The 12,817-nt window shown below is 45.2% G+C and overlaps 1 protein-coding gene across 4 annotated transcripts in view; it reads right to left on the bottom strand.

Annotated features, from left to right (window-relative positions):
• TMC6 (transmembrane channel like 6) overlaps window positions 1-12,817 on the bottom strand; it is a 608,423-nt gene that overhangs the window by 316,338 nt on the left and 279,268 nt on the right. For all 4 annotated transcript variants that reach the window (XM_069655255.1, XM_069655256.1, XM_069655253.1 and 1 more), the window contains exon 3: window positions 12,655-12,767. In XM_069655255.1, coding sequence (XP_069511356.1) covers window positions 12,655-12,767 — 113 coding nt within the window. The remainder of the gene's footprint in view (window positions 1-12,654; window positions 12,768-12,817) is intronic.

Genomic DNA, 12,817 nt, shown 5'->3' with positions numbered 1-12,817 from the left:
ATTTCTGCCTCATATGGAGATTAATAGTGGCATGAATACACTTCGTATCAGTAAAATCAAGCAGGAAACCTTATACAGGTTCTCTCGAATACGGCACGCGTAGGTGCAGATACACTAAATTATGAATGGATGTTAAGTCTCTTCTATCAAAAAACACTTAAAAGGTCAAAACCCAATGAAAAATTGCAAACACTCATATAATCCACTGATTGGCAAGAAAAAAAGGAACTACGAAGGGAACTGAAAAGATTTGCAAAAATGGGAACCTCGGATCACCTTCAACTAAAGGAAATGGCAAAACAACGCTACAGAACTTGGATAAAAACAACAAAGATGATGATATATTCAGAATGATGCGATGAATATTCTAAATCAAACAACTCAAGAGAGCTATGGAACCTTCTCAATCCACAAACCCAAAGCCAGAAACAAATGATCCAGGACGTTCCAGAAACAACATGGCTCGCACATTTTGAAACCCTCTACAACGAAAAATATAAATCTTGTGATGAAAATATCTTGACTAAATAATAAACAAAATGGATACTGAATTGGGAACAAGAGGACATCCGGTCCGTGATCAACAAACTAAACACCTCAAAGGCCCGTGGCCCTAATGAGCTATGCAATGTCATCTTAAAATGTAATCCAGAGACTTGGGCAGCCATTTGTAAACAACTCCTTACCATCATTGCAGAAATAAATCAGATACCCATCTCATGGAAGGTGGCTACGCTCATTTCTATCTTCAAAGAAGGAGATAGGAAACTTCCCAGCAACTATCGGCCTATATCGCTATTAGATCCGCTGGGCAAGATCTTCGCCTCTTCTCCTCAAAAGCCTAACAGCCTGGATCAAGAACACCAAAAGATATCATATAAGGCAAATAGGCTTTGTGGAAAGTACCGGTACTAACATCAATCTGATTATTCTTAATATAGAGAAACAAGAATCAATCATGAAGAAATGTCCAGTATATGCAGCTTTCATCGACCTTCCTCTGGCTTTTGATTTGGTGAATTGATCCAAACGATGGGAAAAACCTGCACTTTACAAAATTTCCTTATGAAATTCTGGAGCCGATAAAACAAATATACACGAACACCAGCATCAAAATTAGATTGTCACAAGATGGAGTTGTATCAGCTGATACATACAACAAATGGTCTCAAACAGGGATGCACACTTGCTGTAACTCTTTTTAATTTGTATACGTGGGACATTGCAGAAGAGCAACGTTTTTCAGCAGCAAATCCACCTAAACCTAATGGGAGTCTCCTTCCTTGCATGTTGTATGCAGACGACATAGTGATCTTGGCCAAAACTCATGACTTCCAAAAAGCCTATCCAAGAAATCTACATAGGAAACAAAAATCTACAAATAATACGTAAAAAAATAAAATCATGACCTTATCCAATACTGGGAACAATCAAATGAAAGTTATGGCCTTCTTTATCGATGGGAAAAAAATGGCAAATGAAAAAAACAGTAAAATATCTTGGAATATGGCTTAGCCATTCTGAAGTGCAAAAGGACTGGGCAGTACACCCGAAATCAAAGGCCCGATCTCAAGCACGACAAGGTCTCTTTCTCCATAAGTAGTTTGGGAAATACTCTACGAGGGCAGTTATCAATTTTTATATAGACAAAAGGTGGTGGCTATCCTGACCTATGGGAGTGAATCAATGATAAATCTAGATCAAGCAATATGGCAATCACTTGAAGGAATATTCTGGTGGAAAGTACTAGCACTGCCTGTGACATACCCGATGCTGCGTATCAGACATGAGATTGCAACGCAGTCCCTTTAGTCCATAGTCACCTGGAAACATTTAGATCTCTACAGGAAGACCATAAATGATGACTCAATACCAGCAATCATAATCCTACGCCACCGACCCAATTCAATAGCCATACAGTACTAAAGGAATGGAAGCAGTCAGCAGAGAAGAAGCTTCAGCAGGCAGACATCACTGTGGAAACGCTTATACACCGCCCGCAACAAGCAAAGAAGCAAATTAGACTAAACGATTGGATTAGCACCATCAAACTCCAAAATCAATATCAACTTAATATCAAATACGAAACTGGTATAACACCCATCAATTGCTTGCTGCAATAGCTTATGTTATTTCCAGACTGACATATTAGAGATCTATTTCTTAGATTCCGCCTAAATTTGTTACCAACTTGTGAATTGTTAACCAAGACAAGACAAATGCCTACAACGCTTCGAAATTGCCGCTTTTGCTCCCAAAAGGAAACTGTGGAATCATTATACCATATTATAATGGTCTGTCCTGGACTGACAGATAAACAAAACTTGTTCAGAGATATGTTGACAAACGCAAATATACCTCTAGTTCCCAAGGAAAGATGGGCCCAGATTCTTTCAGGAACCAACAAAAAACTTGTCATAACTATTATTAATTTTTGGAACAATATTATGGAACCATAGAGAGAAGTCATTATTTAAATATTATTATTGTTCAACAAATAGATCACAAACTTAGTTGAATAGCAGAAGTGATTCAGTAAATGTGTCATCCAGTGTAATTGTAAATGGAAAGTTTATAAACTAAATCATTTAAATTAAAATAAAAAAAAATTAAATTAAATAGTGCTGGAGACCACTGAGGTAAATCGTAGTCAAAAATATTTAAAAGAGGTATCACACCATTTAAAACCATACGGGTCTGCTTCATGTTTAAGACAGAAAGAACTGAGGGGCAGAACATCAGACTTGTCCCTAATGAGTTTATACCCAGGAACTGCAGAAAAGAGAACTAACTTATTTATTAAATCAGGAAGATGGGCTTTGGGATTCTTTAGTAGTACGAGTAGGTCTTTGGCATCAGCAGCAATATTAGTCTCATGTTCACCACTAGTAATCCCTGGGATGTATTTATAATTTCTAATAAGTTCTAATAAGGTTTCAAGAGCAAGAACATATAAAATATTAGACAAAGGGCAACCAAGTCGTGTTCCTCTTTTAAGAGGACAGAACGATGAGGTGTGGCCATTAATAAGGATAAAAGTTCTTGGATCAGAGCACATGCGTCTGACAAGGGATATGAAGCCCTCGCCACTGCCTTGTCATTGTAAGGAAGGGGAATGGAAAAAGACAGTTCCAAACCACCCACTCAAAAGCCTTCTCGGCATCAGGCGCAATTGCAGCGTAACCATCCCTGTTTTTACTAATAATTTTTAATAAGGTGAATAATGTCAACCTAGCATTGGATGATATATTTCTTCCTTTGATAAATCCAACCTGATCAGATTTGACCAACTTAGAAAGATAAAACTCAATTCTATTGGAAAGGATGTTGCCAAATATCTTACAATCAACATTGATTAGGGAGATTGGTCTATGATTCTTTGGAATATCTGTGTTTTTCTGAGACTTTGGAAAAAAGAACTAATAATGCCTCAGTGAATATACCTGTATTAGAAAAGTATGTGAAGAGTGATTCCAACCTAGAGGAAAAAAAAATGTTGGAGAAGTAACTGAACAATTCACTGGATAAACCATCAGTTCCAATGGTCTTCCTTTTTTTGTAAATCTTTAATGGCCTTAGCTATTTTGAATATTGTAATCCGACTGTCCATAGCACACAAATCTATGCGAGCATAAGAGTTTCTATTAATGCTCTGAATGAAGGTATGAAGATTAGCTGGGGAGCATTCAGCTTCAGGAGAATACAGATTACAATAACAATAACATATCTTAAAGACTTCCAAGATTGCTCCAGTATCCATAACTGTACCTTCATTTTTAATGGGATGTGAAGGGACAATCCTTTTTAGCTTTGAGGTAAGAGTCTAGTGTTCTGCAGGCTTTGTTAGATGTGTAGTAGATCTTAGATTTATATTTTAAAATGGCACCGAAGGGTTGTTCACTTATTTTTTTATTAATCTGGAAGCGTAAGGCTAAAACCTTCTTGCACCCAAATTCGTAACAGGGATTGGAATATTGTTTCTTGGAGTTACTGAGCTGTTGAAATAAAGCATCAAGTTCATTGTTATGCTCTTTTTTTCCCACTTAAGTGATAAGATGACCTCTTAAAGCTGCTATAAAGGCATCCCAATTATTAACGGTCGATGTGTCTTCATCGCGATTATGAATATTGCTGCTGGAATGAGAGGAAGAATTGTTCAAACAGTTATCCTGCAAAAGGAAATTATTATGCTCCACCTATTAGAATGTTTTTAATATCCAAAATGTAAAGGCAATAATTGACAAAAGGGCGTGATCAGATAGAACAATATTTGCAATTTGTGAGTCAATTATAGTCCTGGATAAGGTTTTAGTTACACAAATGTAATCCAGGCATGAAAATGTGCCAATCATGGAGGTCACTTAGGGGGTCGCAACTGTGACCCCTGAGCTCTCCCTTGCTACCCCTAAAAAAAGAGAAAAAAAAGAAAATCAAAAAGAAAATCTTTTTTTTAAAAATGTTTACATTGAGGCACATGGGCTGTGGCCAGCAGCGTGTGGCTCTTTGTTTCTGGAGTGGCTGGTTTTCTGATAGCTATAACTGGTAAGATAGCTCAGTGGGTTGAGCGCTTGCTGCTGAAATGTGTATGTGATCTGCAGGTTGCGGGTTCGACTCCCAGCAAGGTCAATTCAGCCTTTCATCCTGCTGAGGTTGATAAATGAGTACCAACACAGGTTGGGTGATAGTGTAGGTATATTTGTTCTATATGAAGCGCTCAAGGGTAAGTGCAGATCATTATCATTTGGCCTTGAACGTCTGTTTGATTTCACCGTGATTTGGTAATATGGGCCGATACGAACTGATATTAACGATACATATGGTGATCCATTCTTGTATGAAATGTATATCACTTTACAGTGTTATCGTAACCATATTTTTCATAGTGTACTCAGAATCAATGTTATGTGATGCCACTTCCTATTTTGTTGAGGGGTGAAAGGTCGTGTTCCATCGCTTCCCGTGATGTCGCTTCAGTGTGGGGTCAAATGACATCACTTCCTGTGATGTCATCAGCGGTCAAGGGTTGTGTGATGGCACTTCTGCTAACCCTGGCATTTTGGTGAAATGACGTCCCTGGTGTCATGTGGCAAGGATTGAAACGTAAAATCAAAGTCAGTGGAATTAGATAATCTCCAAGAAGTCCCACCACCGATAAACAACGAGTAAATGATTTCTGATAGCTAGAGTTTTTAAAAACACATTTTGATTTAAGAAGGCCCATTTGCAAGAAGAAGCGGAAAATGGGTCCAGGCGCAACAACATCCGTCTGAGAGGAATCCTGTGTTCCGTCCCCGAAGAAGGACTCGACCACTATGTCAATGACTTATTCTGCTTCATACTCACGCTCCCGGATGGAGCCCCTCTGGAATTGGACAGGGTCCACAGGGTCAGAGCCAGACAAAACACAACCTCCCCGCCAGACGTCCTAGCAAGAGTCCATTTCTACAAGGTCAAGGAAGAAATCATGAGGGAAGCTAGGAGCTCAGCCCGCATCAGCTTCAGAGATGCCGAAATATCCTTGTACCAGGACCTGGCAGCAGCCACACTTGCCAAAAGAAAAGCCCTCAGACCACTCACCGAATGGCTACGGGACAGGAACACACCATACCGCTGCGGGGTCCCCACAGCCCTAATTTTCAACTGGGAGGGGAAACCGAGACTAATCCCCTCCCTCAAGGAAGCCGAGCGCTTCATGAACCCGGATGCCGAGGGGGAGACTCCTGAGGGGGCTGGGGAGACCTCGGGGAGACCCCATAGAGGCCCCCCGGGTCATGGGCCAGAGTATCGGGCCGCCGCAGACCCCGAGGTCCACCGAGCAAAACAAAAAGGGACAACAACCTATAGCCCCGATATAAGGAGGAGGCTCGGCACTCCCCCTCGGAACTGATTACTGGCCCAGTGGGCAATAGAACCGAACTTACCCGTGTTGCTCCTCCGAACGAACTAACTACCGGCTCAGGCCCCTCAAGTTCAATCTCCCAGGCTGCTCTTCTGCCTTCCTAAAGTGTGGGGAACCACTCTCATGCAGCCGGAGATGGAGCCCCATCCCCTCCTTCGGAGGAAGGCCGAACATCTTCAACCTGGATTTTACTGGTTAAAGGAAGAGGCATGCCATGCCTCCATCGAAGCTGGTGCCCCGTTGGTCGAAGGCTGATCTGGAAACCTTGTTATTGTTTGTGGGTTGGTGGGAGGGGAGGGAGGGAGCCCCTCATGGTGGGGGGGGGGTCTCATGTAAGAAAACACCAAAAAATTTGAATCATTCAACCTCTGGGGAAGACCATGACCTGAACTACTCTGGGTTCAAGGGATGGGTTCATTAAATAAGTCACTCCTCATCACGACTTGGAATGTTCAGGGTCTCAACGTGCCAAGAAAACGGAAGGCGGTAGAACAGAGACTGGACCAACTTGCAGCCGATGTTGTCTTCCTCCAGGAAACTCACCTTATTGGAGAAGATGAAACACGGATTCGCTTCCGACGCTTCCCGAAATGTTACTTCGCCTCAGCCAAACAGAAAAAAAGAGGAGTCGCAATCCTGTTAAGCCAAGACCTGCCACTAGCCCGGATTACCGTCAAAAGAGACCCTGAAGGGAGATTCCTGCTCCTAAAAGGCCTCCTAGTCGAACAGCCAATCACCCTAGTAGCACTCTACGGTCTAAATAAAGACCAAGGCCAATTTCTCCGCAACCTCCTTCCTACTGTCACCGCCTTCTCCTCTGGACACTTACTAATTGGAGGAGACTTTAACCTCCCTCCAGATCCCAACATGGATAAGACGCTCCCAGCCTCCAGGGAAGACTTCAGCAGATCCCTAGCCATGGCCGAATTCCTCCGGGAAACCGAAACGATAGACATCTGGAGACTGCACAACCCGTCCAGGGAGAAAGAGACTATACCTTCTTCTCACATGTCCACAACGGGTATTCGCGGATTGGATATCTTACTAGTCGCTAGCCCCATTACCCCGTGTGGAAGAAACTCAAATTGGGCACATTGCTATCTCAGACCACGCACCGGTCACGATGACACTGCTCCTCCACGGAGCCCCAGAACCCACCCAACGGCAATGGAAATTACAGGACCACATCTTGGCCGACATAGCGGCTAGCTCTGACCTCACCGAAGCGATCCAAAACTATTTCGCTGAGAACACAACCCCAGACTCCTCAACGGCAACAGTGTGGGACGCCATGAAACCGGTGATCCGAGGGGTGGCAATGGACGCCTCAGGCAGGCTCAGGCGGCAAAACCTGTTGAAGCAGCGAAAGCTGGAGGAGCGGCTAGTCGAACTGGAAAACAAGCTTAAACATCGCTGCACGAAAACAACGAACCGCAAACTAAAAAAAGCAAAGAGAGAACTGGTAAATGCACCTGCCAGCCCGGGCCGCCAGAACTTTAACCTACACGTAACAATTTTACTATCTCAATAGCAACAAAGCGAACCGGCTCCTAGCTCACAAACTGAAAAAGCTCCAAACCAGGAACCTCATCCAAGCCCTGCTGGATAAAAACGGCTCCCTACACCACCTAGACCCTGAAAAGCTCGAGATAATGGTCCAACACCACCAGGAAATCATGGCGGGACCCCCGACCCTGGGCCACTCCATTGCTCAGTTCCTAGCCCCAATCCCAAAGCCGCAACCTTCCCACCTGGTGTCTGACCTGGAGGGCCCAATATCGGCGGAAGAAGTCAGCGAAACAATCCGCCAGCTGAAGGATACCACATCTGGGCCTGATGGGCTGACCACGAAATTCTATAAGAGGTTTTCTCATTTGCTGGCACCCCATCTGTCAATTCTATACAACTCGTTCCTCTCCAATGGCTCCACGACTGCATCCATGAACGAATCCATAACTGTGCTAATCCCGAAACCTGGGAAAGACTGCACGGAGTGCGCATCATACAGGCCCATATCTCTCCTAAACAACGACGCAAAGATTTTCGCCAAAATCCTGGCAAACAGGCTGGCCCCGCTCCTCCCAGAAATCATCAACCCGGATCAAGCAGGCTTCATCCCAGGGCGGGGAACCCTAGACAACATCCGTAGAACCGTTAACATCATAGACTCAGCAAATAGGATGGGCTCCAAGATGACAGTCCTCTCCCTGGATGCGCACAAGGCTTTCGACATGTTGGACTGGGGGTACCTGAAGGAAGTCCTAGGACATTTCGTCTTCGGCCCAAACTTCGCAAAGTGGGTCCTTGCCATCTACCAAAACCCCCACACGAGGCTGCGACTAAATGGAGTCAAATCCGACAAAATCAAAATAACCAGAGGCACAAGGCAGGGATGTCCACTTTCCCCCCTCATCTTTGCCCTCTCAATGGAGCCTTTCGCGGACAGGATCCGTCTGAACCCATCAATACATGGGCTTACGGTCAAAGAGGAGTCATATAAAATAGCACTATATGCGGACGATGTGCTGCTCATGCTCACCCGAACCACGGAATCCATAAGAGCACTTTGGCTGTCCCTCGAGGAATTCCGCGCAGCTTCGGGGTTCACAGTAAATATCCGCAAATCTGCTGCCATGGGCATCAACATCCCAAAGAAGATCAAAACACTACTGGAAGCCGAGCTCCAGATCCCCTGGGCAAAAAGCAACATCAACTACCTGGGAGTCCAGCTCCCCAACAAAACCAAGAAGCTGTATAAGGCAAACTTCCCGGCACTCTTCAGAGAATTGAAAAAAGACATCGGACGCTGGAGAGCCCAGGAGATCTCGTGGTTCGGGCAGATCACGGCGATAAAAATGAACCTAACCCCATGGCTGCTATATTTTGCTCAGGCACTGCCAGTGGCGATCCGGAAGAAGGCTCTACGTAAGCTGCAAGGGGAGGTGCTGAGCCTCGTCTGGGCAGGAAAGAAGTCAAGAATCCCAAAACGCATCATGCTCCGGAGTGCTGCCCTGGGAGGTCTGGGGGTCCCGGATGTGGCGAGGTACTGCTTAGCGGCCCAGCTGGCCCCAGCCTTCTCCTGGAAGCTTCAGACCAACCGCCCCCGGTGGCTACAGCTTGAAGAAGATTGGAGTAAAACCCTGATTGAATGGCTGCCCCACAGCAAGGAACCCAAGGGGCCCCCAAATGAGGGCCCACTACCATCAACCAGAAATACTGTAGCCAGCTGGAGGAAGGCAGCCCACCGGTGGAAATGTAGGAGCACAATGGGTCCCCTTACCCCGGTCTGGGACAACCCTGACTTCTCCCCAGGAATCGCACCAAACCAATTCGCGGAGTGGAGAGCCGGGGGCCTGGAGACCTTAGCAAACTTCTACGAGAATGGTCGCCCATTAAACTTCGAGGAGTGCAAAGAAAAGTTCAAAATCCCGGAAACCAAAAGGTTCAGATACACACAACTAAGGCACTGGATGTCGAACGAGCAAGTCAGGAAGCACGGCAGCAGAGAACTTTCGGCACTAGAGCATACTCTGTCAGAAAGCCTCCCGAAAGGGAAAATCTCCACCCTGTACAAAATTCTGGACAGGACTGACCCCTCGATAAAAGAGCCCTATAGGCTTAAATGGGAAGAAGACATCGGCATACCGATCGAACCCGAAGAATGGCAGCACATCTGGTCCCGCGCACAAAAGAGCTCGAAGTGCGTGACCAATAAAGAAAGCGCGTTTAAAGTTTGCTATAGATGGTACCGCACCCCCGAAATTCTAAACAAATGCAACGCAGCCATCCCTGCCCAGTGCTGGAGGGGATGCCCGGACCGAGGAACCTTGTTCCATCTCCTTTGGACTTGTCCGAAAGCCACCCAGTTCTGGGAAAAGGTCCTGGATCAGATCAACGGAATTACCAGACTTTCCATACCCTGGGACCCAGGAATCGTGTTGCTGGGGGGGACAGGAGAAGGCCAATTCCCCCTGACAGGCGCCCAGGTGGATCTCTGCACCCACCTCCTCACGGCCGCAAACATTTCTATCGCCAGACTCTGGAAAAACCCGGAGGGCCCGTCTATGCAAATGTGGCTGTCCAAATGCTGGGCCATTGTGGCAGCCGAGAAAGTCACGGCTGTTAGACTCGGCAATAAGCCTAAATTTGAACATACCTGGGCCCCCTTCCTAGACTTCGTGCAGCAGTTCCCCGGCCTGGCGAGACAGCCCCCGACACTGCGCTGGATGGAATCCCAGGACTGAAAAGTGGGGAATCGAATCGCGGGCTGAGACGTGGAACAGCCCCCTGAACACCCCCAAGTCAATATAGACTGGAGACACGAACCCAGCAGAGCCACCACAGAAGGAACCCAACCCACACCTAGCTACATAGGAACTTTCGAAATCTTGACCCTTCACCATTGTGGAATAAAACAGTCTCCCCCCCCCCCCCCCCCCGTTGCTCCTGGACAACCCCGTCTCCCCCCCCGTCCCCCAGTTGTTATTTTGGACTTTAACGCTGACGAACTCTCATGATTGACGATATCTCAGCTATGTTTCTTTTTCTTTTCTTTTGTTGTCTTTCTTCTCTTAAAATATTATAACAAATGTAACCTCAAGCAATGCTTGCACTATGTACCGCTTGTTATGCCAAAACAATAAAAACAATGTTGGAAAAAAAAAAAAGAACGCCCATTTCCAGCTGCTCCTCCTCAGAGGTATTCTCCCTTTTCTCACCTTACCCCAGAAGCTCACTGTCTCCAGAGCTCTGGTACTCATTAGACTAGACTACTGCATCAGCCTCTTTCTCAGTCTGAATAACCCTCTCCAACTCATCTGCAAGGCTTATCCTTGGCCTCAAGCCCAGAGACCGCATTACTCCGGCTTTGAAATCCCTCCACTGGCTACCTGTGGCGGAAAGGTTCAGGTTCCAGAACCTCTGCTCTACAAGGCTCTCTGGGGCTGGGGCTCTCACTATCTTCAACTATCTCTTCCCAAGTACCTTCCTCTGCTCGACTACCTCTGATTCTCTGCGGCTCAGTCTTTTATCCAATCAGAGAATGGAGGGTAGATCGCCCTCCTCTGTAGGTGCCTCCCTCAGGAATGGCCTCCTTGCCTCTCTCCACCTTGAACCAGATCACCAAGTTCCAGAAGCACCTCAAGAACTTCCTTTACTCTTCTTTCTCACTCCCGCTCCCCTGCTAACCTACCCTTCCTCCTCAACCGTCTTCCGACTGGCTGCTTTGAGTCCTCTGAGTCTTACAGGGCAACAGGCCCCTCTCTGACCAGTCCCACTGCACTTGCCGCCAGACCCACCTAGCACTGCCGACTGGCTTCCTTGCACTACCTGGCTGGATTGCTCCCTGTAGCCACAGCCTTCCTTGAACTTAACTCAGAGCCCCGCTGTTCTGGTTTCACTTCCCCCTGTACCCTCTCTCCTGCACTTCTTGTTGCGCACGTACACAATCTAAATGACACTAGGCCTAGTAGGATCATTTGTTTTGTCTTTCCCTTGTTCCCCCTCCCTTGCCTGGTTGCACCTTGAAACACCTGTGTATAGGCGCATAATACATAACAAATCAATCAATCTCCTGTCTAAAAGAGGGTCAATTATGTTATTGAGATCACCACTTACAATGAGATTAGTGAGGTTAGATTGCAAAATAACTTGATAATACACAAAAACTCATGTTCCGGATTAGTTGATCTCTATATGCTCATGATGTATACGACATCTGTGCCAATTTGTGGTTTAATCCTGATCCCCCTTCCCCTGTTGTCAGAGTCTCTATGAGGAATCTTATGAGGCTGGTTCTTGGCAATTAGTATGTCAACGTCATTTTGTTTTCCATCAGCAGGGCTAGCAATTACATCTTGAACCCAAACCAAAAGATTTAAGTTTCATAGATTCAAGCATGGATAGATGGGTTTCCTGAATACATGCGAATTATGGATTGAATTTCTTCAGGTGTGATATTATTTTATGTCTTTTGATTGGGTTATCGATACTTTTAACATTCCAAGACATTCCTCTCAACACCATTAAAAGAATTTAAAAAAATTACTAATGAATAAAAAAGTACATAAATAAGCAAGTTACAATAGTGGGGGTGAACTTACAAGCATAAGAAATCTTTGCATGTGTGACAAACATTTGGATGTTGTACCATACAGTGCCAAATGTATACGACAAAAAAGTAGAGATACACAAAAGGGATACAAATGTTTTAGAACTTGACATCAACATTACGCGACATTAGGACTAGGTGGCACCTGAAAGGCCTAGAAGAGACCCCAGGGACGAGGAGGTAACCAACCAATATACCACCCGGAATATTTAAGATTTAGACAGATGCATGACATCCGTAATACCCACAACAATATAAAAGGATATCAAAAGCAACAGAAGTAAACATTCAGGAGATTATTGCTGAAGCAATTGGTGGTAGCGATGTATCCATACTTTCAGAACACCACCACCATTCTACTTCCTCCTATTCCTGCCCAGCTCTTTGAGGCAGGCTTTGAGTTTAATTTCCAACCATAACTAAGGTAACAGTGAACACAATTCATGAAAAGTATAAGTGATCTGTTCATAGGTATGTCAATGCCTACACTATTAGCTCACACAGGTGGTCATTGAAGCCCTTGGACTGCTCATATTTCTTTTGCCATGGGATTAAGCCAAATGTTGAATCGAAACAGTCTGTAATATACAAAGTCTGTCAGCCAGAAAGAAACCACTCTATTCAACTCCCAGCTGGAACCACTTACCTCCATCCCCTGCTGGGATATGCTCCATTTCCAATTCTTCAAAGTCATGTTCCCTCATCAGGTAACTGAAGGAGTCGTGCAACGCGCTCTCCTCATCGGGACTCAGGTCCATGCTAGAGAAAAACATAAGTAGTCATCAGCAAAGGATTGTTACCCCCACTGC

This window comes from Ambystoma mexicanum, chromosome 3q (assembly GCF_040938575.1).
Source record: "Ambystoma mexicanum isolate Mex_15411 chromosome 3q, UKY_AmexF1_1, whole genome shotgun sequence".
Lineage (NCBI taxonomy): Eukaryota > Metazoa > Chordata > Amphibia > Caudata > Ambystomatidae > Ambystoma > Ambystoma mexicanum.
Note: the sequence above shows the minus strand (reverse complement) of the source record. Positions and strands in the feature narration are given on the sequence as shown.